At 47.5% G+C, this 26,478-nt stretch overlaps 1 protein-coding gene across 10 annotated transcripts in view; it reads left to right on the forward strand.

The window, feature by feature from the left end:
- PPP6R3 (protein phosphatase 6 regulatory subunit 3) overlaps window positions 1-26,478 on the forward strand; it is a 1,896,334-nt gene that overhangs the window by 1,158,880 nt on the left and 710,976 nt on the right. For all 10 annotated transcript variants that reach the window (XM_078682862.1, XM_078682861.1, XM_078682859.1 and 7 more), the window contains one exon: window positions 11,787-11,873. In XM_078682862.1, coding sequence (XP_078538988.1) covers window positions 11,787-11,873 — 87 coding nt within the window. The remainder of the gene's footprint in view (window positions 1-11,786; window positions 11,874-26,478) is intronic.

Genomic DNA, 26,478 nt, shown 5'->3' on the forward strand with positions numbered 1-26,478 from the left:
GGGGGTAGGGAGGGAGGGAGTGTTCCGGTGGGTTTTCCCATGGGTTTTAACAGATTCCCAGATTTACAAGCATCTGTAAACCCAAGGATGCATAACAAGGAGAAATATCTTTATTTCTCCTCAATTGTTTACACTATCTGTGTGGCACACATAGAAAGAGGGAAAAGCCTCCATTCATTGTTTTTGCACAGAAAGGCGTTCCTTCTTTCACAAAAACAATCCTGCAAACAATGCCGACACCCATGCACCATGGTGCAAGGGTGCCAGCGTTGGCGCTAGGCACCACATTGTGTGCTGGCAGAAAGGACAGGAATCTTATTAATACAGTCCAATCTTGCCCTTTTGTATCGGCAAAGGCAGCGCAGCAGAAATACTTGCGGAGCTGCACTACACCATTTCATGGTAAATGAGGCCCATAGGTTTTAGTAATATCTAGACCCTATGTAATGCATTTTTTTTACGTAACTCTCCCTTCAACACATTCTCAGGGATAGTAAGAGCTATGCAAATACAATGACAATTAAAAGCAAGCACTTCACAGCTCAGTTAACTCTGTGCACTACCACTCAAAAAGTTTCAAGTGATTCAATAAATTGACTGCAACAACACTCTCCTTTCCTGCAAAATCAAAGCCAGACACAGTTAAACACACCTTTCTGCCAGTGTGATGCTGGCCTGAAAGAAATGCAAATGTGCACTAACTTTTTGAGTGGTAGTGCACAGAGTTAACTGAGCTGTGAAGTGCTTGCTTTTAATTGTCATTGTATTTGCATAGCTCTTACTATCCCTGAGAATGTCTTGAAGGGAGAGTTACGTAAAAAAAAATGCATTACATAGGGTGTAGATATTACTAAAATCCTTTACATGTGCAGATTAATTCCTTGTGCACATTTGCATTTCTTTCAGGTTAGCAACACAGTGGTAGAAAGGTGCGTTTAGCTGTCTGCCTGGCTTCCATTTCCCAGCACAGGAGAGTCCCTGAATAACGTTTCAGGGATGGCAGTGTAACTACCCTGTCTGGAACGTTTTCTTTTAGCAAAGGAAGAGCGCTACCCCCTTCACATGACTCCATGGCCCCACAGATTGAAGACCTCTGCACTAGGGCCTCTTTTTTTTTTTTTAACCAAAAGTGGTAACACCATTCGATATGGGGCAGTCTGTCACTTTGCCCACTTTCTGCTTCCTCGCACCCCTCTAAAGAAGAGGACTGACTCCACAGTCTGTACTCAAAGAACTGGTTTGTTGTACCTTGACGGTACTAAACAGTTCCAGGTGGATGACCAACTCTGCGTAATGTACATTGGAACAAAGAAAGGTTGTGCTGTCCTCTGCTTCAAAATTTGTAACGCTCTGGCTAAAAACTGTCCCCTGAAGGCTTAATGTCTCATTCCACCAGAGCTAAGGCTGCTACCACGGTGCTGCAAAATGAAATTCCAGTCCTCGACATAACTCAAGCAGCGGTGTGGGCATCCCTGCACACGTTTACCAAGCACTACTTTCCGGACAGTCCAGTCCGGAGGGGACGGCATTTTTGGCTGCTCTATCCTTCATAACTTCCTCCTCTAAAGTTGTCCGCAGTCTCTCTGCCTGGAATGATAATCCTTGGATATCTATTCTCGCGCTCTATAAAACACACAAATAAATAAAGGCAAGGAATCTGAGGCTAGATGTCTCTATCAAATGGACAAGTTACTTATCTTCAGTAACGCCTTCTCGTAGAGACAGGATCTATCCACCGATTCCTTATCGACCCACCCTCCCTGCACTGCCGACAGGTTTATAGGTTCAGGGCTGATCACTTTCAGGCACCTAATTGCTCAAAACACACCAATGTCTGTGCACTTCATGGCTCTCCACTTCTTTCATGAAAAGCCGTGAAAAATAACTGTCAGCGTACCAAGGTGGTGCCTATATAGGTGATGGCAACGTCACAAGATCATGGATGACATCACACATAGCCGAACGATGCCACCTAATGGCGTGCATGAGTACTGCTTAAAGAAAAATCCTCCGGATCCAGTCTGACAACAGCGAAATTCAAAGGTAAGAAATCTGTGGCTAGATCTAGTCTCTACTAGATGAGGCATTATCCAGGGTAAGTAACTTGTCAGTTTGTGGCATGTAATGCTGTAGATAGGCATGCTGTGCATACTTGTGCCATCTATTAGTGATAATGCATGTGAGCATCTGATCAATTATTAGATTTATTTTTTTCTGATGTCTCGTTCAGACGTGTTCCTCAGCGCTGCAGGTCGACACTTAGCGTGGGATTCTCTGGCCCATTTGAATCATCTACCCTGTTAGTTTTGTACTATTATTGCATTGTCCTTCTTGTTTTGACTTATTGCGGTCCTCTTATCCGTTTCGACGACCAAAACTTTGACTTCCCGCTCGGAGCATTGGCCTCCAAGACCTTTTCCCCTGGCCAGTCAATGCATGAGAAAGCCCTGTGCATAATGGAAAAGTTCAGAAACATTCTTTCCAGGTATCTAAGTGTAGGCATACACAAGGTGTGTAACCTTAGTCTGTCCCAGGAGCATGAAGGGTCCTACTGTTTTGCTTACCTTGCTGTGCAAAAAAGGCTCTCCACTACAGTTTTAGCATGTGACTTCCATTCGCATTAATGGCGCAACCACATTCCAGATCTGTTTGGCAACCAACATGTTGGAGATTGTTGCAAGGTATCTTTAAAAAGATAGACTGACACCTCATGGCAACGTAAAAACAGCTCTTAATTGTCACGGCTGGGAGAGTGGCCATCCCCACTCAGTTCAACTGCCAGTCTCAATTTGCTGCTTCATAGGCAACTACTTTTATACATCGACAATGCTTGTTAGAAAAGATTAAACATGGTTTCTTAACAGTAACACAATGGTTTACTGAAACATCTCATCTGTGTTCCAAAACTTTAACCTAATTCTCTACGCATGCTTTATTGCAGTTCTAACCATGCTAAACTATTCTCTACTTTGAATGCATGTGTATTTGTGTTGAATACATGTGTATTTGCTTTGAATGCATGTGTATTTGCGTTGAATGCATGTGTATTTGCATGTGTGCTTTATCATTGTGCTCACAAGACCACTTATCAGATTCCATGTGTACTTGACTAATAAAGTCTCCTGCTCCTATTGTTTAATCATGTTAAAATCTACTGAGAACACAGAATATCTGCCTTTGTGCTAATGCCATAATTGTAGATAAAGGAGAGATTCCCTTGAACTGGACTAAATAACACTAAAGCTAGAAAGTCAAAAACAATGCCATAATTTCCTTCGGCTAGCCAAATGAGTGTTCCTTGAACTACGACCTTAAAGGTCATGAATTCTGTCTTCAAGTGAACTCCTCTCACTTTCATCAGCATGTAATTTTAGGCCTGCACTGCTCTTTCACCATGTATAGCTGTGTAACACTCTCTACTGTTGCATGCTGTTGCTCTGTTTTCATATTTCGTTCCTTCCATAACCTGATCCACAGCTGAGGACAACTGACGCTGAGGAACAGGTCTCCTCATCTGAGTCCACCTCTGGCTCCAGCGCAGAGGTCTATGACCTGCCACCTGCATAAGGTCACCAATCGAAGACTGCTGCCAAGAGTACGACCTCTCTCCTTCCATATCAGCCCCGGCACTAACTCAGCTTCCAGTGCAGAAGCAAATACTGAAGCCCTGCCTCCAGTGCAGAAACATTCAGCAACCAGGGTACCTTTCTCCATTTTATCCGAGGAGCAGGAACAGCCCATCCTCTAGTGGCTGCAGGAAGAACTAGACACCAGCAAAAGAGGATCCATATCCACCCTGAAATTGGTCAGATCTCCGCCTAAAGCCAAGGACTCTGTTCCTCTAAAGCAGAAACTCACCTCAGAGTTGGCCTTCAACCTGCATCCAGAGCCGGTGCCTAAGATGAACGGAAGGCAAAAACAACAGGTGATGGCCAGAATGCAGAACATTGTCATACATTCACCCCAGTACAGATATCTGGGCCTAAATCCATCATTTTTTTGCACTCCACACCACCCCAGGTCAGACATGGCCATATGCAAATCAGCCTTGACCCTGTGCCTCATGGGAACAGTCCAGGCCCGAACTGCCAAGCCATGTCTTTCCTGGACCGGAATCAAGCATCCAATGACCGGTTTCTGGCTATCAGCCGTCATCAGCCTGGATAGCTTGACTCCAGTGGTGTGGAGAGCATGGGACTCCCGTCTGAGCATACCCATCCCACTCGGGGCGACAAAGTCAAAAACAACAGGTGATGGACAGAATGCAGAACGTTGTCATACATTCACCCCAGTACAGAGATCTGGGCCTAAATCCATCGTTTTTTTGCACTCCACACCACCCCAGGTCAGACATGGCCATATGCAAATCAGCCTTGACCCTGTGCCTCATGGGAACAGTCCAGCCCGAACTGCCAAGCCATGACTGTTCTGCATTCTGTCCATAAATTTGCCTGTTTGGTACTGTTAGTTGTATCTGAAAGAAACACGTAGTGATACATTCCTTACCTTAGAATAACCCCCAGGCGTCAGATTGGATCCGGAAACTTTTTTCGTGAGCAGTACCCCTGCGCATCGGTAGGCGTTGTCGTGCGGCTCCACGTGCGTCGTTGGCGATGGTTGACTTCATCGGAGCTACTTAGACGCGCCCACGCGCGCTGACATCAGTTCTTTCTTATTCTGCGCCTGCAAGCGCAGATCCGGGAAGAGCTAGTACCCCTAGTCACTTTTTGACTGACTTTTTCAAGGCTTTTTACCTCATCTTTTCTAGTCGATCGACTCCTGGTGTCGTAGGAATGCCCGGTTTCAAGAACTGGGGGGGACTGTCATCGTATGATGTGGGTGACGGGTCCCCACCGCGTGTGTCTCTACTGCCTGGGGCGAGACCACGACCCCAAGTCGTGCCCCGACTGCCGGACCATGGCGCCGAAGACTTTGCACGAGCGGTCTCGAAAGTTGCTTGAAGAGCGGCAGATGGCTCCACGCCGCTCAAGGTCCCGGTCCCGTGGGAAGTCGAGGAGCCATCATCACCACTTGCCTGGATCGAAGTCTTCGCACTCGGGGTCAGATAAGTCAAAGCATTCCAAGAAGTCGATGAAGCATCGTCGCTCTTCGACTTCCCCTCACCCGTTGCGCGACGCAGCTGAGGGTGTGGGCGGTGCCACCGCCCATCTCTGGCAGAGCCTGCGACGTCACCCCCAGTCTACCCCCTTTCCCGGGTGCGGTGGCGACGCCTACCCAGGTGCATGAATTCCTTGCTGCCATGGCCTGACTCTTTGGGCCGCCAGGCCCTGCTGGTGCACCTTCAGGCCCGACGGGGGGGGTCCTGCCTTACCATCTCTGGCGGTTCCGGCCCCGGTGGCGCCGCTGGCTCTGGCGCCGCAGGGGTCCGGGATCGGACCCCAATCGACACCGGTTGACCTTGTGACACCTCTGCCGGTCTCCCCAGCACCGCTTCTGACGTAGACCCGTCGTCTTCAGTTTCAGCCCTGACACCGTGCCGGATCGGCGTCGCTCGATGCCCATACAGACGCCGATGGGGCCTTTTATGCCCTCTGTCCATCCTCCTTATTTTGAGCCTGTTCCACAGACTTCGGAGGAAGAGCAGGACTGGGAGGGGTCTGAGGACCCTTTGGCACAGGACTGTGCTTATGATGTGGATTGGGCAGAGGATTTGGGGGAAGCCAGTGGTCTTGACACCTCACCTGACCATGGCATGCTGTCTCCTCCTACCATAGCTATGGAGGAGAAAGCCAGTTACGCAGTGGTGTTGCGTAGGGTGGCAGAGGCTCTCCACCTCAAACTCCTTACGGTGACTGTCAAGACTAACCTCCTGACAGAAGTGCTCCAACCCGCAGCTACCTTCTCGGAGCCCTTGCTGCCGTTCAATGAAGCACTGACAGACGTTCTTTTGGGCACCTGGTCCAGGCCCAACACAAGGGCTCCTGTGGATAGGAACATGGCCCGACGCCATCGCCCGGCTCCGGGCAACACACCTCTTCCTCACCCAACACCCCACCCCCGAGAGCTTGGTAGTCCAAGCCTCAGCTTCCCAAAGCCTGTTCCCTAGTGCACCTCCGGATAGGGAATCCAAGAAGCTGGATCAGTTTGGCAAGAAACTGTTTTCATCTGCCAGCTTAGGGCTGCGGTTGCTGAACACTGCATGCCTCTTAAGCAGTCATACCCATGCTCTTTAGGACACGGTTGCGCAGGTGCTGCCCAACTGCCTGGAGGAGGCCCAGGCCATTCTCTCCCAAGCGATTGCGGCTGGGATAGATGCAGCGAAGTTCACCACACGTTGTGGGCTGGATACCGCCGACTCACTGGGCAGGTCGATTTCCACGATGGTGGCGCTTCAGCGCCATTCCTTGTTGAGGACAAGTGGCTTTTCAGGGGATGCCAAGAACACCTTGATGGACATGCCCTTTGATGGCATTCACCTTTTTGGCAACAAGGCAGTGAGTGTGTTGGAGCGCTTCAAGGACTCCCGGGCTACGGCCAAGTCCTTGGGCCAGTCGGCTTCTCAGCTTCTTCTGCCTTTTGCTCCTTTCGAGGCCACGGAAGGGGCGCCCGCAGCGTTCGCAATGCCACAGGCCACAGCAGCAACAACCTCACCTGGGACAGTCCACTTCCACCCCTGCAGCATCCTCTTCAAAGCCCTCCTAGTCTGACCTTTCAGGCCCATCAGACGCCAGTGGGTGGACGAATATGCCATCATCTCAATCACTGGCGCACCATCACCTCGGACAAGTGGGTGCTGCAAATTGTCCGAAGGGGCTACTCCCTCCCCTTCGAGGCAACCCCTCCAGCCATGCCACCTCAGTACCACCGTATGTCGGGGGATCACTTGGCGCTTCTCCAGCAGAAAGTTGCAGCCCTCTTGGCCAAGGGGGTCATCGAGCGCGTTCGACGCCAGAAGTAAGTTGTGGTTGTTATTCCCACTACTTTCTGGTTCCAAAGGACAAAGGGGGCCTGCGTCCTATCTTAGACCTTCGAACCTCAATCGCTTTCTCTGGAAGGAGAAGTTCAAGATGCTCCCGCTGGCTCAGGTCTTGTCTGCCCTAGACCCGCAAGACTGGATGGTGGCGTTGGACTTGCAGGACTCCTATTTCCATGTGCCCGTCCTGCCTGCCCGCTGACTCTACCCGTTATTCAGGGTAGGCCACGAGCATTTTCAGTTCACTGTGCTCCCCTTTGGCCTTCCCAGCGCCCCTCAGGTGTTCATGAAAGTGGTGGCGGTGGTCGCAACTCATCTGCGCAGATCAGGGGTTTCACTCTTCCCCTATCTTGACGACTGGTTGTTGGAGGCATGCTCGCCCCAATCAGTTGTCTCCCACCTCCAGACAACTTTGGACTTTCTGCATTTGCTGGGGTTCTCCATCAACGTGCCAAAGTCACATCTGATTCCCTCGCAGAAGCCCCCTTTCATCAGAGCGGTTCTGGGTGCGGTTTTGGGTTTATCCTCCCAAACAGTGAATCTGGGACATTCAGGCTATGATTCTGATCTTTCAGCCTCTGTCCCAGGTTTCCGTCAGGATGACCCTTCGGCTGCTGGGGTTGATGGCTTCCTGCATCCTGCTTGTGGATCATGCCAGATGGCATATGCGGGCTTTGCAGAGGGACCTGAAGTTCCAGTGGGCACAACATCAGGGCAACCTGTCCGATCATGTCCAGATTTCGGAGGGCACTGCACGGCAATTGCAGTGGTAGTTCGCAAATCCCGATTGGGTCAAAGGCAGATCCCTCTCCCTTCCCCAATCAGAGCAGACAGTTGTGACGGAAGTGTCACTTCTGGGATGGGCGGCCACATGGGGGAGGCGGAGATCACAGGCCTCTGGTCTCCGGTGGAGTCCCAGCTCCACATCAACCTGTTAGAGCTTCTGGCGATCCGACTGGCACTGAAGACATTCCTTCCCTCTGTCCGGGGAAGTGTAGTGCAGGTGTTCACGGACAACACCACCACCATGTGATACTGCAACAAACAGGGCGGGGTGGGGTCGTGGACCCTTTGCCAAGAGGCTCTTCTTCTCTGGGCTTGACTGGAACATCGGGGCATGTCCCTGGTGGTTCAACACCTAGCAGGTTCTCTGAACGCCAGGGCAGACAAACTCAGCCGGCGGTGCATGTTGGATCACGAATGGCGTCTGCACTCGGACGTGGCGCAAGGTCTCTTTCAGCAGTGGGGAGAGCCTTGGTTAGATCTGTTCGCCACCAAAGAGAACGCGCAATGTCATCAGTTAAGTGCATTGAAATTTTCAAAGCAGCGCTCGCTCTGTGACGTTTTTCGTCACAAGTGGAGTTACGGTCAGTTGTATGCCTTTCCGCCTATACCACTTCTGCTCAGAGTGCTGAAGTAGTTATTTTTGTGGCTCCGGACTGGGCTTAAAGAGTATGGTATCCCGAGCTAAACAATATGAGCATCGATCCTCCTACCGTCTGCCTCTTCTAGAGCATCTTCTGTCGCAGCAACAGGGGACGGTTCTCCACCCGAACCTGTCCAGCCTCCACCTCCTTGCGTGGAGATTGAGCGGCGGCAGTTGACGTCTTTCGATGTGCCTCCTGAAGTCTGCAATGTTATCTTGGCAGCCAGGCGTCCCTCCACAAAAACGGTATACGCCTGTAGGTGGAATACGTTGTGGCATGGTGCACAGCAAAGGCTTTCTGCCCCTCTTTCAGAGGGCATTCTTTTTCTTCTTTCTTTGGCCCAGCAAGGCTCTACTCTGGGCACTATCAAGGGCTATCTTTCGGTCATTTCCGCTTTTCTGAGGCTCCCAGATCAGCCTTCCCTTTTCAAGTCCCCTGTGGTAAATAGATTCTTGAAAGGCATCATGCACACGTTTCCTCCTGTTCCGTTTGTGATACCTCAGTGGGACTTAAATCTAGTTCTTACCTTTCTGATGTGTGCTCCCTTTGAGCCACTTCATAATTGTCCTCTTCGTCTTCTAACTGTAAAGACTGCTTTCCTGGTTGCCATCACCTCTGCAAGAAGAGTGAGTGAGCTCCAGGTTCGCTCTTCAAAACCTCCTTTTCTTTCCGTCCATCCGGACAAAGTTGTGCTGAGAACTCGTCCTTCCTTTTTGCTAAAAGCTGTCACTGCCTTTCACATCAGGCAGACCATCACTTTGCCCACCTTCTTTCCGCCTTAGCATCCTTCTAAAGAGGAAAAGAGGCTCCATCGTCTGGACCCAAAATGTGCGCTCTTTCTACCTGAGCCGCACACAACAGTTCCCGGTGGATGACCAACTCTGTTGGCTACGTGGGCACTAAGAAAGGTCGGGTTGTGCACAAACGGACCATTTCTCGATGGGTCGTTCTGTGCATAAAGGCTTGTTAATCCTTGGCTAAAAAGGAGCCTCTGGTGGGGCTGCATGTCCATTCTACCAGGGCGACGGCGGCCACTACTGCTCTGGGACGCGGCGTTCCCTTGCAGGACATTTGTCCTCGCTGCACATGTTTGCCAAGCACTACTGCCTAGACAACCAAGTCCGGAGAGACGGCTTCTTTGGCCTTCTGTTCACCAGGACTTTCTGGTGTGATCTTGGTTCGCAGACCCACCACCGGTGTTGGTATTGCGGGGGTATCCATTCTAAGGTAAGGAATCGATCACTAAGTGTTTCTTTCAGCTGCACAAGTTACTTACCTTCGCTAATGATAGATCTGTAAGAAACATTAGTAGTGATAGATTCTTTACCGCCCCACCCATCCTCCTCATTCTACAAACTGATTTCTAGGGTTAAGGTTATCCCTTTCAGGGCCCTAGTATAATGGCACCAGTGGTCATTATCTTGCATGGCTCTGCGTTCCTGGCGCGGAAAGTCGTGTACAGAACTGACGTCTGTGCGCGTGGGCCTGTCTAAGTAGATCCGACGTGATTATGGGGCCAATGACTCAAGCGGAGCCACACGACGACGCCTACCGACGCGCAGGGGTACTGCTGACGAAAAAACTGTCTGGATCCAGTCTGACGCCTGGGGGTTATACTAAGGTAAGGAATCTACCACTACTAATGTTTCTTACAGATATATCGTTACCGAAGGTAAGTAACTTGTGCTTTAGTATGAGTTATTCCACAGACCCCACAGTGGGGAACATATTTCTTTGGTGTCTATTCCAAAGGTGTGGAATTTCAGGTTAGAAGTATCTATCAAAAGAATACTTTACTTACCTTCCATAACACTCTTTCTGGTGGATACTTTATCTAACCTCTCATTCCCCATTGCACTTCGCCTCCCTTTTCTGTGGAGTGGGCACTTATTCATCTAGAAAATCTGAAATGGACCCCCAACAAACGCGGACTGTTGGTGGGGCTGTGGGAAATGTGGCACGTTAGTACACCTTTTATGGGACTGTGACCAACTACACCCCTACTTGACCCAGGTCCTTGACGAAATTGACAAACACCTAGATACCCAACTCCAGAGGTTTCCTGCTTATGTCCTCTTAGGTCTCTCAAATCCCCTGACATACCCGCTTAAATCTAGACAATCCGCCAGGTTGTGATAGCTTTAGGTTCAGCTACACAAAATATTCTGCTCCATTGACTGACCACCCATATTCCCATTTCACGGGTTGGTTGCAGTGCTTGTAGCAGGTCCTAGGGATGGAAAAGATGACCCTCACACTAGCTGGGAAGGGTTCCACATTCGAAGACCTTTGGCAACCATTCCTCAACCTGTTGGCCTGCGAATTTCGAAAACTAGCGTGGCTGAAGTACCTCTGTCTATTGCTTCTTTCGACACCTTCAACAGTTGCAACCCCAGAAGCACTGCCATAACGGGCTATACAGACCTGTTTCTCTTTGACGCTTTGCTTGGTGGACGAGGGTCAGGGTCGGGGAGGGAGGGAGGGGTGGGTTAAATAAGTTTCAATTATTATTGTGGTACTGCTTATCTTTTCTTTTATCAACACGTTTCCCATGAGCAGCTTGTTCCATCTCGGAAATTATGTATGTACCGCAAAGTTGGTTCATTTCTTTGTTCATAAATGTAATAAAAAGATTTAAACCTAAAAAAATCTCAAATTTGAAATCTGCACACTGGCAAAGGTAATTAGTTGTTGGGCTCTGTTTCGGAGGGCGCAGACTGTGTCAGGAAAGAAACTGATGTCCAGGTGCTTGGGTGGCACGTGTGCGATACTCAAGCTTTCACTTCTGAGGTGGAACGAAGTCAAGGCAGAGCCAGCTGATGCCATTTACCGGTGACCTGGGGCTCTGCTTAAAAATGTTCTGCATCTAGTCTGGTCTAGAGTTTCCATCAGGAAGAGCATTATTGAAGGTAAGTAACTTTTTTTTTATGCCAAGTATTTTCTTCTTTATGCAAAAGACTTTACTATCAGATAGAACCCATAGGACCCATGATATAACTTAGGATTTTCAGAACAAGTTGTCTCTCGTGGCATAACCCTTTCAGAATGTGATGTTGTATTAACTAAGTGATGGCAAGGTTAAAAACAGGATAATAAGTCTAAAACCTTGAAGTAGTGAGTAGTTTATAAAAGATCTGTAGTTTGATTTTTATTGCGGGATATATATATATATATATATATATATATATATATATATGTATATATATATGTATGTATGTATGTGTGTATATATATATATATATATGTATATATATATATATATATGTATATATATATATATGTGTATATATATATATAATTGATTAAGCCTCAAGAATAATGTGGAACTTGTTTTCCTGTCTATAGCTAGTTCACATTTTTCTCAATCACAATTTTTGAAGTGTATATCTCCATATAGACTGACTTTTTTTTGTCTTTGTTTACAGGTTACCACAAGGCACATTCATTCATCTAGTGATGATGAGATTGACTTTAAGGATCCAGGATTCTCACACGATACTTCATTGCAGCAGGTGAGGGATAGATACCTACACAGTGCTAACTAGTTATTATTTTGCAAAGTACCTGAAAGATCTTTGTTCACAGTATATCATCTCTCACCAATCTAAGTTTTCTGCTACAGCAGTACTCCAGCCTTGTATTTCTTGTAAAGTCACAATATTTTCTGCTCTTTCTGAGGTATCCGTTTTATATAATACCTTGTCAAATTCAATATTGTACTTATCTATGCACATCCCTGCTGCTGTGAGATATATTTAACTGTATTGAGAAAGCAGTTCATAGAGCCTGCTCAACCTTTTAAAACAATTGTAAAACCGCTGACTTAAGGGCCTCTCACCTGACTTCCCAGGATTTAGGTGGAAGTAAAGATTGTCTACCACTTTTCCTTGAGGTTAATACCTAGTAACAGAAGATACTACGGATATTGCTGACTAACCCTTGGGGAAATGGTGTTAATGAGAGAGAGCAGTGGTTCGGGTGTAACTGCTAATCAGATCTCTGTGCTAGTGCCCTACCTCTTAGGCATGTATGTTAGACCCATACCGAATTGGCATAATCTAACTTACTTATTAGAAGTCCCTAGCATATGGTAGTAGGACCTATAAGTTAATGTATCCCCTCAGGGACTGCAGTGCTTACTCTTCCACCTTGAGTGGGACAAGGCAAAACATGTATCACAGCCTGCCACTACAGACTGGCAGAGCAGTTTAAAAACTGCTATCTCAACTTTGCCATTTTAAATAACGGTTAAGCCCAACCCTCTTCTTTTAAATGGTACAAGTCACCCCTTAAATAGGCCTATTGAGTTCTAAGTTGCCTTTTCTGACAGTAAAAACATGCAACTGTTGTTTTTACTGAGAGACTAGTATCCCCATTGGAGAGTACATAGTTACACACTGACAACTCTGCTATGTTCACTTTAGAATGTGACTACCAAAGTCGGTACTTCAAGGCATCAACCGACTATTTACATTAAGCCTGACTTGATGCCCTAGTAGAAAAATGTTAACTTTTTGAAATTCGCCACTCTGTTGCCCAGATTTCCCAGTGGTAAATTTCCTACGCTGGCCATAAGACAGTCTTCTGACTGCCTGAGGAGACGGATCAATTGGTCCCTGGGCAGGTAACAATAGAGGCCTGCCGCTGGAAAAGGTGTTACCTCCTTGTGGAAGGAAGCCACACAGGGTGTTAGCCCAAAAGGCGAGCTTCAAAGGGGGAGCCACCTTTAAATGGCAAATGGTAACCACACTTAAGAGGGCCCGCTCTTTGGTCTAGGTAGACAGGTTGGCATCCGGGACAGAGGGCTACACTACCACACCTCTTTGGTAGCCCCCCATTAGCCACATCTGTAGGGCGGGCTGCCATGCTCCACACACCGAGAGGGGTTCAGCCATCTTTAAAGTGGGCAGAATAGAGCACTCTGGGATAGCCAGATTACACTTTTTATAGGAGGTTGTCATTGGCCAGTGAACACAACCTCCCCTAGAGGCACTTTTTGGCTTAAAAGCCGCAGAGAGGCTGCACAAAAGTTAGGCTGTACCTGCTACTCATTGGGCTAGCAGAGACAGGCCTGTGCCAGTGGTGTCCAGCGGGGTAGGGAATTTCCCCCCCAAATCCCCAAGTCCAGCCAGAAGCATATACTCCAGAAGTCAGTTGGCTGATTTACTATTTGCATCACAGAGCCACAAAAGCTGAGAAAGCTTTCCTGGACAAGTTGGTAAACTAGATTGCCGAATCGTTGCTCCTTGTGGCGTCACAGCTCAGGAGACAGACCCCATGCAAAAAAGTTGCAGCCGCATCTGCTGAACTCGGTAGAGTCGTCTGGGTGCAGGTTGGTCACCCAGAAGGAAGTTATCACCAATAGAAGGGAACCACTGGTTTTGTTGTACCCCTTGACCAGTAGGCTAATAGTAGGTGAATTTTTGCTGGACCAAAAAGTACTTGGAGGGACATCGACCCCATGTGGCCTACGTTGCCCCATTAGGCGGTGAACCGAGGAGTAGACCCATATAGACCCGTTCAAACTCACAGCATCTTTCGCATCCTTGAGCATGTTCAGCATCCTGTATCCCTTGCATTAGGACCACTCAATAGAAGTTAGTGGTACATGACTACAGGAACTGAATGGAAGACTGTGTTTGAGGCATTTGGGCTGCTGAATTTATATCTATGCATAGATCGCCGCCTAGTGTTGGGTCCGGATGATTGCACATTGTTGTCCTGGAAGAGTCTTCGAAGTATCACGAGATAGGTGGCTCCTCCCCTGGACTACAGTGCGCATGGGCATCCCCTCCATGCTCAGATTTGTTTTTCCGCCATTGGGTTCGGATGTACTTTTTTAGCTCAAGTTCGGAATATATATAAATACTCTTTCTCAAGGCCAAAAGGCCTTCGGGGCGTCGGTATTGTCTTTCATTCGGTGCCTTACGCTTGTTTCCAGTTCTTCAAACAAGTCTTCGAAAACAGATTGCCTTTCGACGCCAAAGGCCCCATCGACGATGGAACGAAGTCCGTTCAAGCGCTGCCCCGTTTGCAACTCGAAATACCCTCACATCGATGTGCACCCGATGTGCAATAAGTGTCTCTCACCGGACCACGACGAGGCCAGCTGCATGGCCTGTTCGAAATTCAGATCAAAGAAAACTCTTCATCTTCGACGCGCTGCACGACAGTCGGCGCGGGACTCTGCACCCGATCCGGAAAACATCTTCGGGGGTGACGACGAGGAGGAGGTACGAGAAGAAGATCCGGCTCAGCACTCTGATCCCATATCGGAGCAAGACTCCCATTACGAAGAGGACGAGGGAGAACTCTACGTCCATGATGAAGACATCGTCGAGGTAGGGGACGACGCACAACCTCTCGGAGCCGTCGACGACGACTCAAGCGAGGAGCTAGGCCCAACCGCAGTCGCGGGGCCCCATACAGACTCTTCCACGGCTCAGGTCGAGGCATCGCCGGAAGGCCTTAGCCAAGATCTTCATCCGCGTTCTCTAGTCCCGCTTCAAGGCCCGACTAAGAACATTTCCAAAGAGCCATCGGTCGAACGGCCACAATCAGTGGATCAATCAAAACCGAAACATAAAGACACTAAATCGAAACCGAAAATGTTGACAACCATCAGGTCGAAGACTTCGGAACATACCAAGTCAAAACGTGTGCTCGACCCCTCGGGGTCGTCGACCCAAAGATCGGAGCGACAAAGCCTGTGTCTGCTGTTAAACACGTCACGCTCACGTCGACGTCGAAGCCCGGCTCCAAAGATGGCGACTCTTCCAAAGGACTCAAGGCCCAAAAAGCCGTCGATCCGAAGATTCAGAAGCCGCAACTAGTCAAGGCCTTCGAGCCGAAAAACACCCTCGGCACGAAGGAACAAACCTCCTCGAAGACCACAAGCGTACCTGCTGCGCAGCAACGGATCGAGTCGACAAAAACCCACAAGCACACTGACCAGTCTGAGTCGGTCGGATCGAAGTCGACGTCTTTGAAGCAGGTCGGTCCATCACTGATGCTTTCGGCGCCGATCAAATACGGCCTGCCCCCAACGGCACGACCTAAGGCTGTCCAGCTCCCGAAGGCTACAGACTCACCCAAGTCACCATCAGTAGCTGCACCCACCCAGCCTCGAACCGAAGACGTTCAGTTCCAGCCACCAACAGTCGAAATTATACATCGACTCCGAATCAGGCAGACTCACCGTTTACAAACGGAAAATCAGGCCTGAAACTCCTATGGAGCCTTACAGGATACCACTTAAGAAAAAGAGAGACTCTACTACCTCTCCTATCCTTTTTGAACCCATACAGCTGTATGGACCAGACTATACCTACTCACCCACACCAGTCACTGAGGATGTGGAGGAAGGGGACAATGAGGACCAGTTTAACTATCCCATTGACACAGATCAAGATGAGTCCCAGCCATGGGCTGACACTGTTGACCCTAATGAACCACACACCACCCCTGACACTCAGTCATATGCAGTCAAAACTTTGCCTACTGAAGATACTGCTGCGTTTAACGCACTTATTGAAAGGGCAGCCCTTAACCATGATGTCGACATGCACGCTGACCCTGTGGAGCAAGACTTTCTCTTTGATACGTTCTCAACGTCAGAAAGATCTGTAAAGACTCTGCCTATGCTCAAGGGTGTGCTCAAACATGCTAGCGACATTTTTAAAGAGCCCACTAAAGCAAGGGTGGTGAACCCCAGGATTGAACGTAAGTACTGGCCTGCGCCAGTGGACCCAACTTATATCAGAGGCCAACTCCCCATGGACTGCTTAGTAGTGGCTAATGCTCGTAAAAGAGCAAACTCTCAAACGACTGGTGATGCTCCTCCTCCGGAAAAAGAATCCAAGATCTTGGAAGCTTCTGGAAAGCGTATAGCAGCACAAGCAGCTAATTTTTGGAGGATCTCCAATACACAGGCCCTGTTAGCAAGATATGACAGGGCCCACTATGACACGTTAGAGCAGCTCCTGCAACACCTGCCAGATGCTTATAAGGAGGGAGCAGAAATGCTTATACAGGAAGGGAAGTTGATCTCCAACACGTCCATTAAGTGTGCGTTGGATGCAGCTGACACAGCAGCTAGGGCCATAAACACTAGCGTAATGCTCAGAAGGCATGCCTGGCTCCGCATCTCTGGTTTCAAGTCAGAAATCCAAACTACTCTCCTTAATCAGCCAGTTAACCCTGACTTCCTGTTTGGTGCAGAGGTAGACACCACTCTAGAGAAGATTAAAAAAGACACTGAAACTGCAAAATCCATGGGAGCTCTGCAGTCTCAACAGTTCAGGGGCAGTTCCTTTCGTCGCTCCGGTAACAGGGGAGCTTCTAGAGGTCAAGCGTCGCAACAAGCCTAATACACCAAGGGAGGCACACAGTCCACCTACAACAAAAACAATAGGGGTGGATATCGCGGAAACAGCACCAAAGGCAGAGGACGTGGAAATAATAATGCCAGATCCTCCGCCACTAACAAACAGTGACGTCTTGTCACTGCCCCCGACCATACCACACCGGTTGGGGGAAGACTTCAGCAGTTCCTGCCTGTCTGGGAAAGCATTACCACGGACAGGTGGGTGAGACAACTTATACAACACGGCTATTGTCTAGAATTAACCTCCACTCCACCCAACATACCCCCAAGGCACCGTCCAATGACCGCAGAGCACATGCACTTATTGCAGCAAGAAGTCATCTCCATGCTGCAAAAAGGGGCCATAGAACTCGTGCCTTTAGAACAGGGTACAGGGCTGTATTCACTGTACTTCTTAATCCCAAAGAAAGACGGGTCTCTCAGGCCCATTCTAGACCTCAGACCCCTAAACCAATACATCCTATCAGAACACTTTCACCTGCTCACTTTACAGCAAGTTCTGCCGCTGCTCAGTCAGGGGGATTTCCTAGCAACCCTAGATCTGAGGGATGCCTATTTCCACATTCCCATGCACCCCAGTCACAGGAAATATCTCAGGTTCACCATCAACAACCAGCATTACCAGTTCAAGGTCCTGCCTTTCGGGGTCACTACTGCCCCCAGGGTGTTTACCAAATGCCTGGCGACAGTGGCCGTGCATCTTCGGAGACAACACATCTATGTCTATCCGTATCTAGACGACTGGCTTGTCCAAGCAAAATCGGCCCAGCAGTGTGCCAGCCACATGTCCCGCACAATTCACCTCCTACACAGTCTAGGTTTTTCACTCAATTACCCAAAGTCTCATCTTCAACCCGCCCCTGTACAACAGTACCTAGGCGCGGAAATAAACACTCTCACTGCCATAGCGCGTCCAAACTCAGCGAGAGTCAACAGCATGCAGGTGCTTATTCAGAAATTCAGGCCACAACACTCACTCCCAGCGCAGGTGTTCATGCAACTGATAGGCATGATGGCCTCCTGCATCTTTATAGTCCCTCACGCGAGGCTACACATGCGTCCGCTTCAGGAATGCTTAGCACGCCAGTGGAACCAGGCTCATGGACAGCTGAAAGACCTAGTGTTGGTGACCGGTCGTGCATACAACTCTCTGCATTGGTGGAACACACAAAACCTTTGCATAGGACGACCGTTCCAGGAGCCTGTACCACAGGTGGTGCTAACAGCGGATGCATCTCTCCAGGGTTGGGGAGCTCATGTCCTCCATTATACTGTGCAGGGACTGTGGACCACACAGCAGAAACGGTTGCACATCAGCCTCCCGGAATTGATGGCAATCTTCATGGCGATGAAGGCATTCAAGTTGCATCTCTGCAACAAAGTTGTGCTTATCCGGACGGACAAGATGACTGCAATGTATTACATTCAAAAGCAGGGAGGGACGCACTCTCCTCAGTTGTCCCACCTAGCACAGTGCATGTGGAAGTGGGCCATTCAGAGGAACATGTTCCTCATGGCGGAACACCTCCCAGGCAAGGACAACCTGATGGCGGACCTGCTCAGCAGACACAGCCATCAGATGCACGAGTGGGAGATACATCCCTCAGTGCTCCAACCATATTTCCAGCAGTGGGGTCATCCAGAAATAGACCTCTTCGCCACACCAGAAAACGCAAAATGCCACACCTTCGCCGCCAGGTTCCCACACCCGCAGTCTCAGGGCAATGCGATATGGATGAACTGGTCAAACAGATTTGCGTGCGCTTTTCCTCCAGCACCACTCATACCGCTAGTGGCGCGCAAACTAAGGCAGCACTCCATGACACTCATCCTAGTTGCTCCAACGTGGGCGAGGCAAGCCTGGTACACCACGTTCCTAGAACTTTCATCGCACGCCCAGGCTCCTCACTCAGGGCCATGGAGACATTCAGCACCCAGATCCGCAACAGTTAAGCCTTGCAATCTGGCTCCTGAGGTCATAGAGTTTGGCTACCTAAACCTGCCCCCTGACTGTATGGACATCATCAAGGAGGCTAGAAGACCTACCACCAGGGCATGCTATGCGGCGAAATGGAAGCGTTTTGGCATCTATTGTTCTAATAATGACATTAATCCACTAGATGCTTCCACGCAAAACATCATATGTTACTTGCTGCACCTATACAGATGCAATCTAGCGTTTAGTTCCATCAGGATACATTTAGCAGCAATGCCGCTTATCTTCAAAATAGACAGCACCTCTCCCTTTTCAAAGTGCCAGCCATTAAAGCTTTTATGGAAGGACTCAAAAGAGTCATTCCTCTAAGACACCCGCCCTCGCCTGTCTGGAACCTCAACATAGTCCTCTCCAGGCTCATGGGTCCACCATTTGAACCTCTTCACTCTTGTGAGATTCAATTTCTCACATGGAAAGTGGCTTTCCTGGTGGCGATCACGTCGCTCAGACGGGTTAGTGAGCTGCAAGCACTCACTATTCAAGAGCCTTTCATTCAAATTCATGCTAATAGGGTCGTGCTGCGTACCAACCCTAAATTTATGCCCAAGGTGGTGTCACAGTTTCACATTAACCAACCTATTGAACTACCAGTGTTCTTCCCAAATCCTGATTCAGTAGCAGACAGAGCACTACGCACACTAGATGTTAAAAGGGCTCTCCTGTATTACATAGACAGGACTAAAGATTTCAGGAAAACTAAACAACTGTTTGTTTCCTTCTCTCCACAGCACAAGGGTAACCCAATTTCAAAATCAGGTATAGCCAGATGGATTGTTAAGTACATACAGATCAGTTATCAAAAGGCTAAACGCACATTATCAGTTCCCCCAAGAGCGTATTCCACACGCAAGTTAGGGGCATCCATGGCTTTCCTAGGTAACATTCCTCTAGAGGATATATGTAGAGCAGCCACGTGGACCACCATCCACACATTCACCAAACACTACTGCGTGGATGTACACTCACAACAGCAAGCTGCTGTAGGTCAAGCTGTTCTAAAAACTTTTTTTCAGACTGCTGCAGCTGGCACGGGCAACCGCCGCTAAGGAGGGTACTACTATTTATTCTATGTATAGATATAAATTCAGCAGCCCACATGCCTCGAACGGAATATGCTACTTACCAGTATGCATCTGTTCTTGGCATGTAGGGCTGCTGACATTTATATCGCCCACCCTCCTCCCCGGTGCCTGTCGCAGCTGTAGCACTCAGTTTTATTCTCAAGCATGGTCATCACTTACTGTATCATACTCCATCTCTGCCACAATGGCGAAAAACAATCTGAGCATGGAGGGGATGTCCATGCGCACTGTAGTCCAGGGGAGGAGCCACCTATCTCGTGATACTTCGAAGACTCTTTCAGGACAACAATGTGCAATCATCCGGACCCAACACTAGGCGGCGATCTATGCATAGATATAAATGCCAGCAGCCCTACATGCCAAGAACAGATGCATACTGGTAAGTAGCATATTCCTTCTTCTGCCAATGTAATGTTTTGTTCCAGTCCTGGTTGGCCCCCTTGAATGGCTTCCTGCCAGAGTTGGTCGGCAACATTTCTTCAAAGTATCTGATTTCACCCTTGATGTAACTCTTTGCTGAAAAAAGTTTTAAGTGGCAAACTCGTTGAATTTGACAGTGCGTGTTCGCAGTTAAGTGAAAGTCTTGATTTATTGTAGTGTATTACACAGTGAGGTCTCCTAATCATACCATATAATACTCCCCATCACCTCATAAAATACAATGCACTAGAATTGCTGGAGTCTTAAATGAAGAAAATCTGGTTGCAGTCATGGTGATGGGGGTGCGCCAGCTGATCCAACAGGTTCCAGGGTTCAAGATTGTTGGAAGCTTTCTTGAAGGGACTGAGTTCCAAGAGGAGTTAATGGCTCGAGCTTCCAGGCGAAGATGTCTAGGCTATTCTTGTCACAGGTGGTGGGGTTCAGAACACGAGGATGAAGCTGTTAGGAGACTCAAAGCCAAGCAGTAGACTGAGTTTTAAAAAATAATTTATAGGTTGTCATTCAAATAGTAATCTGGAGCCTTATTGAACATTATTGAGTATTTCCTGTCAATTATGAGGCTGTCTTTGGAAGGAAACTGGGCCACGAAATGGTGACCTTTAGATGGCATGGAAGTTGAACAAATTAACAATCAAGCTAGCAGATCAGGCAAACTTTAGGGAAGCAGAAACCCGTGTCTTTTAACTAATCTGCTCCACAAGGTTGTTTAAACAGAAATTCCAAACCCTTGGACTTAGTTAAACAGATCTTGAAACCGCGCTTTCAAGCCAAAGTGCATAGCATGCCTAATTAAAGTGCACAGCTGAGTATATGGCACCTGCCCAACATAAAAACTGTGACAATGGGAAAGAAACCGTACAGGCACATCAGAGTATGACTACAGGTTTGCACCTTCTTTTTGGTGTTGTGACTGAACTGTCGATAAAAGAATACACAACTCGCTATAGAAAATAGTAGTCTAAAATTCGTTTAATGCAAAAATAGCCATCAATCATTAAAAAATAAGCAAGACAATTGCAGTTTCTACAGACCAGAACTTTGCATTCTATCAGAAGGACCATGTAACGCTAAAATGCATACATTTTGGAGCACCATTTTTACACTTTTTCCCAGTGCAAGTAAATGAAAGCGAGAATATGTGATAAAAATGTAACTTGCAGGCAGGGCTATTGAGCAGATGCCTGGTTCTTTTTGTGGGAACTATGCAAAAAGACCTGCATAAACGGATACAACTAATATCAAAAAGAGAGGAATCTGCATTTTTCTATAATCCTTGCATCATTTTACCCACTTCAGAAGGAGTTTACCATTTGCAGGAGTGGTTCAGGTGAAATGAGATCTGCCCAGGATGGAAGCAAATTTAAATGACTTTTAAAACTATTAAATCTGCAGTAATACAAAGGCTTTATTGTTTTTCAAGCAGGTTCAAAAATAAAATCCTAATTAATAACACGTGACTGCTCATTAAGTCACGTACGAGCATTTACATTTCTGTAGTAAATGTGTAAGCTTTAAGGCTTAAAGCTTTAAGGCTTTGGGTGATTTAACTTTTACTTTTTAACTTTTACCCCATTTTCACCTGGAGGCTAATTTCCTAAAACCATTAAATAGCACATACATGGTTATTATGATCAGAATGATTACAATTTCGATTTTAAAAAGAATCTTCATTACCTCAATTCACAATTATACCAGATGCTGTGCAAGTTGAAATCGGTTATTTTGAATTGCACGTGATTTCTTCACTCTATACTATGTTATATGGCGGGTCTGTACTGATGGAGGTGTTTATAACACAAGGAGACTTTGGTTGTAAGGAGGTTATCTTAAGCCATGCAATTCTGCAAGAGCATGGCCAGCTGGGCATCTAACTGATATCATACCGAAGTAACTTGTTGGGCCTTAGCTACTACTGCCAGTATTTCAGCATTGAGTCTAGTCTCTTGATTGACATGTCCTATTCCATATTTGGGAAATTAAATAGATTAACGATCTCTGAAAGAGCAGCTAGGCACCCAGCTGTTTTTGGAGAGATGGAACAGCAGTGTAGCCGTCTTCAGCTTACTATTGAAGCAGTGAGGATCAAGATGTTCCACAAATGAAATGTGAATGATCTTAACGTTTGTGGAACACCATGCTGGTGGAAAGATGTTCATTGAGGGGCGGGAGGGTTCGAAAATGACACCCATGTCACTCATTCAAATGCATACTTCTAACTGTAGATTCCGCACCTTGTGAATAACTTTAAATTCCAGACTTTAATCCGGAGAATTTTCTCAGCAATTACCTCGCTTGTTGGTAGGCCGCATTGTGCAGCTCTGCGTTGGGTCCTTTCTGTCTAAGATGTGACTTAGGGGCCTCCTTCATACCCGCCACTTTCACGTGCTGACATCTGTTCCTTTCTTTCCACGCCTTCTGATGAGGGTCCAGAACCTGCTCCCTCAACCTTAATCAGGCCTATCGTATCTTTCCACAAATTGTTTTCCAGTGTGAAAAACCAGGTTTTAAACCTGGTAAAAAATGCCACAAATAGATATTGGTGATGTACACCCTTTAGGTCTGTCTCTTGTGTCTGGGCTTTAAATTTGATTTCACGATGTGGGAAAGGTTTGCATTGAAGAACCTGAAGCCCACACAAGACCACAAACCAGAACTCTACATTGCAGAACACCATCGGAAGATGTAGAATGCCCGGTCTCAGACGAAGGATGCTCTCTCGCTCCTGAAGCAGCACTCAAGATCATTAATCTTAAAAGTCAGATCTTCAGGTAAGTCAAAACAGTTAAAGAAGCACAAGAAGTCAAATTTCGGCTCCCTTCATCCCACCACAAGGAGTCTTGTAACACCCTGGGCACCTCCAGGTAGTGACTTTGGTCTCTGTCCTTGGAATCTGCTCCTGCCCTTGTCCTGATGCACCCAGGCTTCTTTGGGCCATCGGCGACGCTGCAACAATTCAGTGAATTCAAGGAATTTGTGGACAGAATATTTGGTACTTGACAGGATCCCTAAAGTGTTTATGGGCCCAAAGGATCTGAGGTGGCCTCCAGTTGGTTTACTGCTGGCAGATTAGTCCTTTACACCAACTATACCACTCAAACATGAAGTCCGTTCTGGCGTCAGATATGGTGCAGAGCCTGATGCCATTTATGCCATCACAATATATGCTGCAACCCCAAGTTTCGGCATTGAAACCACTGACACCGGAAAGGGAGCAGACAGTTCTTTTGGACTCTGGGGAGAGGTGGTGTGGGGTCGGTCCCCACTACTTCTGCCAAGATTGCAACCACTCATCTACATCCTCATTCTGTTTCCAATAATGTGATGCATCAGTTCAAAATGTCTGATGATGGCAAAAGCTATATCTATGATGCGAACCTATTCTTTGGCTTGAAGGACACCATTGGCCTTCATTTACTGGCTACGGTTAGTCGCCGCCTTTTTTTTCACAGTATAAGAACTGCTGAAGTTTTAGACCTTACACTAACAACTACCAAAGTAAAGACCAACATTATTTGGGAAATAGCTACCACGCTACCCAGTAACGGATTGTACAAGCCCGACCCCAGATGCTATCAAGATCCCCACGGAACAGGACAGCTTTAATTCCGCTGCCGCTCCATCGAAATTGAACTTCGATTAAGAAGCCGCCCCAGGCCCCGCTTATTTCTCTAAGGCCGTTATTATTACGAGGAACTCCACCTGGATGTACCTCCACGCCGCCTGCATTATCTCGAATGCTTCTTTAGACTATCTATACCAATTTTAAGGCGTTAACATCCATGAGGCATTATACCGAGACGCCTCGCTTCTCCATTGTGGTGGGTCTAGGCGTTTTAAACTACCCAGGCAATAGCACAATAATTAGTCCTGAAGATGATCCCAGTCAGTAATTGGAGCTAGGGATCGAAACGTCACGTCGACTTTCTTAACAGTTTTGCATTTTTTCATCTGTATAAAATGTGCTGCAATAACTGTTGGTTTGAGCTTACGCAAGATTGTATTGTATTGTAAGCCACCTTTTGCTCCGCTCTGTTTGCCTGTTATTTTCTTTTTCTTTATTGTTTTCCTTCCCTTCTATTTAGTACAGGCTTGTACCCAGTTTGTAAATTGTCTCGTGTTTCACGTATTCATGAATCCTTGTCAAAAAATGTTGAAAATAAATATTCCCTTGTCCGGCTGGACATTGGAAAAAGAGTCATAGATCTTATTTAAGTCTGTTTGATATTCACAAAAATATTCAAAAGCTAAGGACCGTTGTTCTTCAAAAAAAGTAAAGACCAACATCCTGACAGATCCTTCCCTCAGGGCAGACATCTCGGGATCCTCTAGTACCTTTTAATGAAACTGAAACCGATATACTGCTTGGCACCTGGGGAAAACCAGTATCTTTCTCTCCAGTTAACGAGCACATTGCAAGGTGTCATAGGGCTGCTCTGGGGTGGTACCTTGAGAGAGCCTTGTGGATCAGGCCTCCGCAAATAGAGTAAACCCACATTCATTTTCGAACAACCCACCTGACAGAGCTGAAACACATGGAAGCATTTGCAAAACTGATGTTCTCTGCCAGCATTGCCCTTAGATCAGTAAACACTAGCTGGTCCCTGGGGAGGTGTTTGCATGCATTGTGGGACATGGTGCAGGACATTGCTAACCATCCCAGATATTAGACCCAAACGCCAACTCCTTATTTGGGGTGGCTAGGAGGCAGCGAATTACTTCATCTGATCGGGCCTAAGCACTAAAGACTGCTTGAGTAGATCAGTCTAGACCATCGTGGTGCTCCGGCACCATGCTTGGATTTGATACACAGGTTTTTCGAGCTGCATATATCAGTCCTTTATGAACATGCCATTCGATGAGACGTCTTTCAGGAGAAGTTAGATTCAGCCCTGGAGCGCTTTGAGGGTAAAGCGGCAGCGCTCTCTTTTGTGTTGGCACTGCTGGTACAGTAGTCTCTCCAGCAATGTTGTCCCTTTGAGGCTTTAGAAGGGGGCTTCTACAGAGGCAGCGTCAATCCCTGCCTCAATAGCAAGTCACCCGAAGCCCCTCGAGTTGGAGGCCTTGAATCCAACCATCAGTGTCCAGGATCCCAAGGACTGCAAACTACCCAAAACTTTTCCCTCTGCAGGTGCTACAAAATCTCTTTAATTTCAGCTCTGCGGTGCGTGACTGCCTGGTAAGAGGTAACATCACCTTTTACCACCCAAGATTTGAGGAGCATCGCACCGACCAGTAGGTGCTCCAAATTTGCCTGAATGGGTACTCCCTACCCTTTACAACCAACCTCCCTGCATGTACTTTGCAGTGGAGCCCCCTTGGGGTTTGTTATGCCACTACCTCCCCTTCCCCAAAAAACAAGTCCCCTACACCACAGGGCCTCCCATAGGGCCACTTGTCCATACTCTGAGGAGAAACTCAAGCTCTCTTGGTCAAGGGAGTCATAGAGAGGTTACCAATGTCAGAAATCAGGACTGTTGGTTATTCCCGTTAATTATTGGTGTAAAAAAAGGATGGAGGCCTCCACCCTATCCTAAAGGCCTTGCTGTAGTAACGATTAAAGGGTGTCTGATAGTCATTTCAGCCTCTCTACATTTTCTGAATCAACCCTCTTTATTCAAATCACCTATTGTGATATGTTTTTTGAAAGCGTTGACGCGCCATTTTCTCCCAAAGACATTGTGATGCCTCAGTGGGACCTTAATTTGGTCTACAGTTTCCTTAAGTGCCTTGTTTGGCCCATTGCAGAGGTGTACTCTACTTCTGCATACAGCAAATTAGATATTCTTTATAGCTATTGTCAGCTCATCACATGTGCGGTACAAGCATTGTCTGCCCAGCAGTTGTAAACCTTCAGCCACACAAGCTAGTCCTCAGGACGCAAGTGGCATTTCTCCCGAAAGTTGTCATGCTTTTCCACATTGGACCGTTTTCATCCTGTCGGCGTTCTTCGCTCCACCTCAGCCATCTAAAGAGGAAGAAAGATGTAAATACCTTGACCCAGAGAGAGCTCGAAGACTTTTTTAATTGATCGCACCAAAGACCATCGTGTGGACGGGGTTATGTTATGCGCTCTGAATTTGTAGAGCGCAGCTAATCACACATGAGGGTATCCAGTAGGTCTACGTGCTTATTCTACCAGAGCAAAGGCTACTACAACAGCACTGGTGTGCGGAGTGACACACTTGAATATTTGCCAGGCTGCTACGTGGGCA

The sequence above is a fragment of the Lissotriton helveticus genome, chromosome 3_1 (genome assembly GCF_964261635.1).
Source record: "Lissotriton helveticus chromosome 3_1, aLisHel1.1, whole genome shotgun sequence".
Taxonomy (NCBI): Eukaryota; Metazoa; Chordata; class Amphibia; order Caudata; family Salamandridae; genus Lissotriton; species Lissotriton helveticus.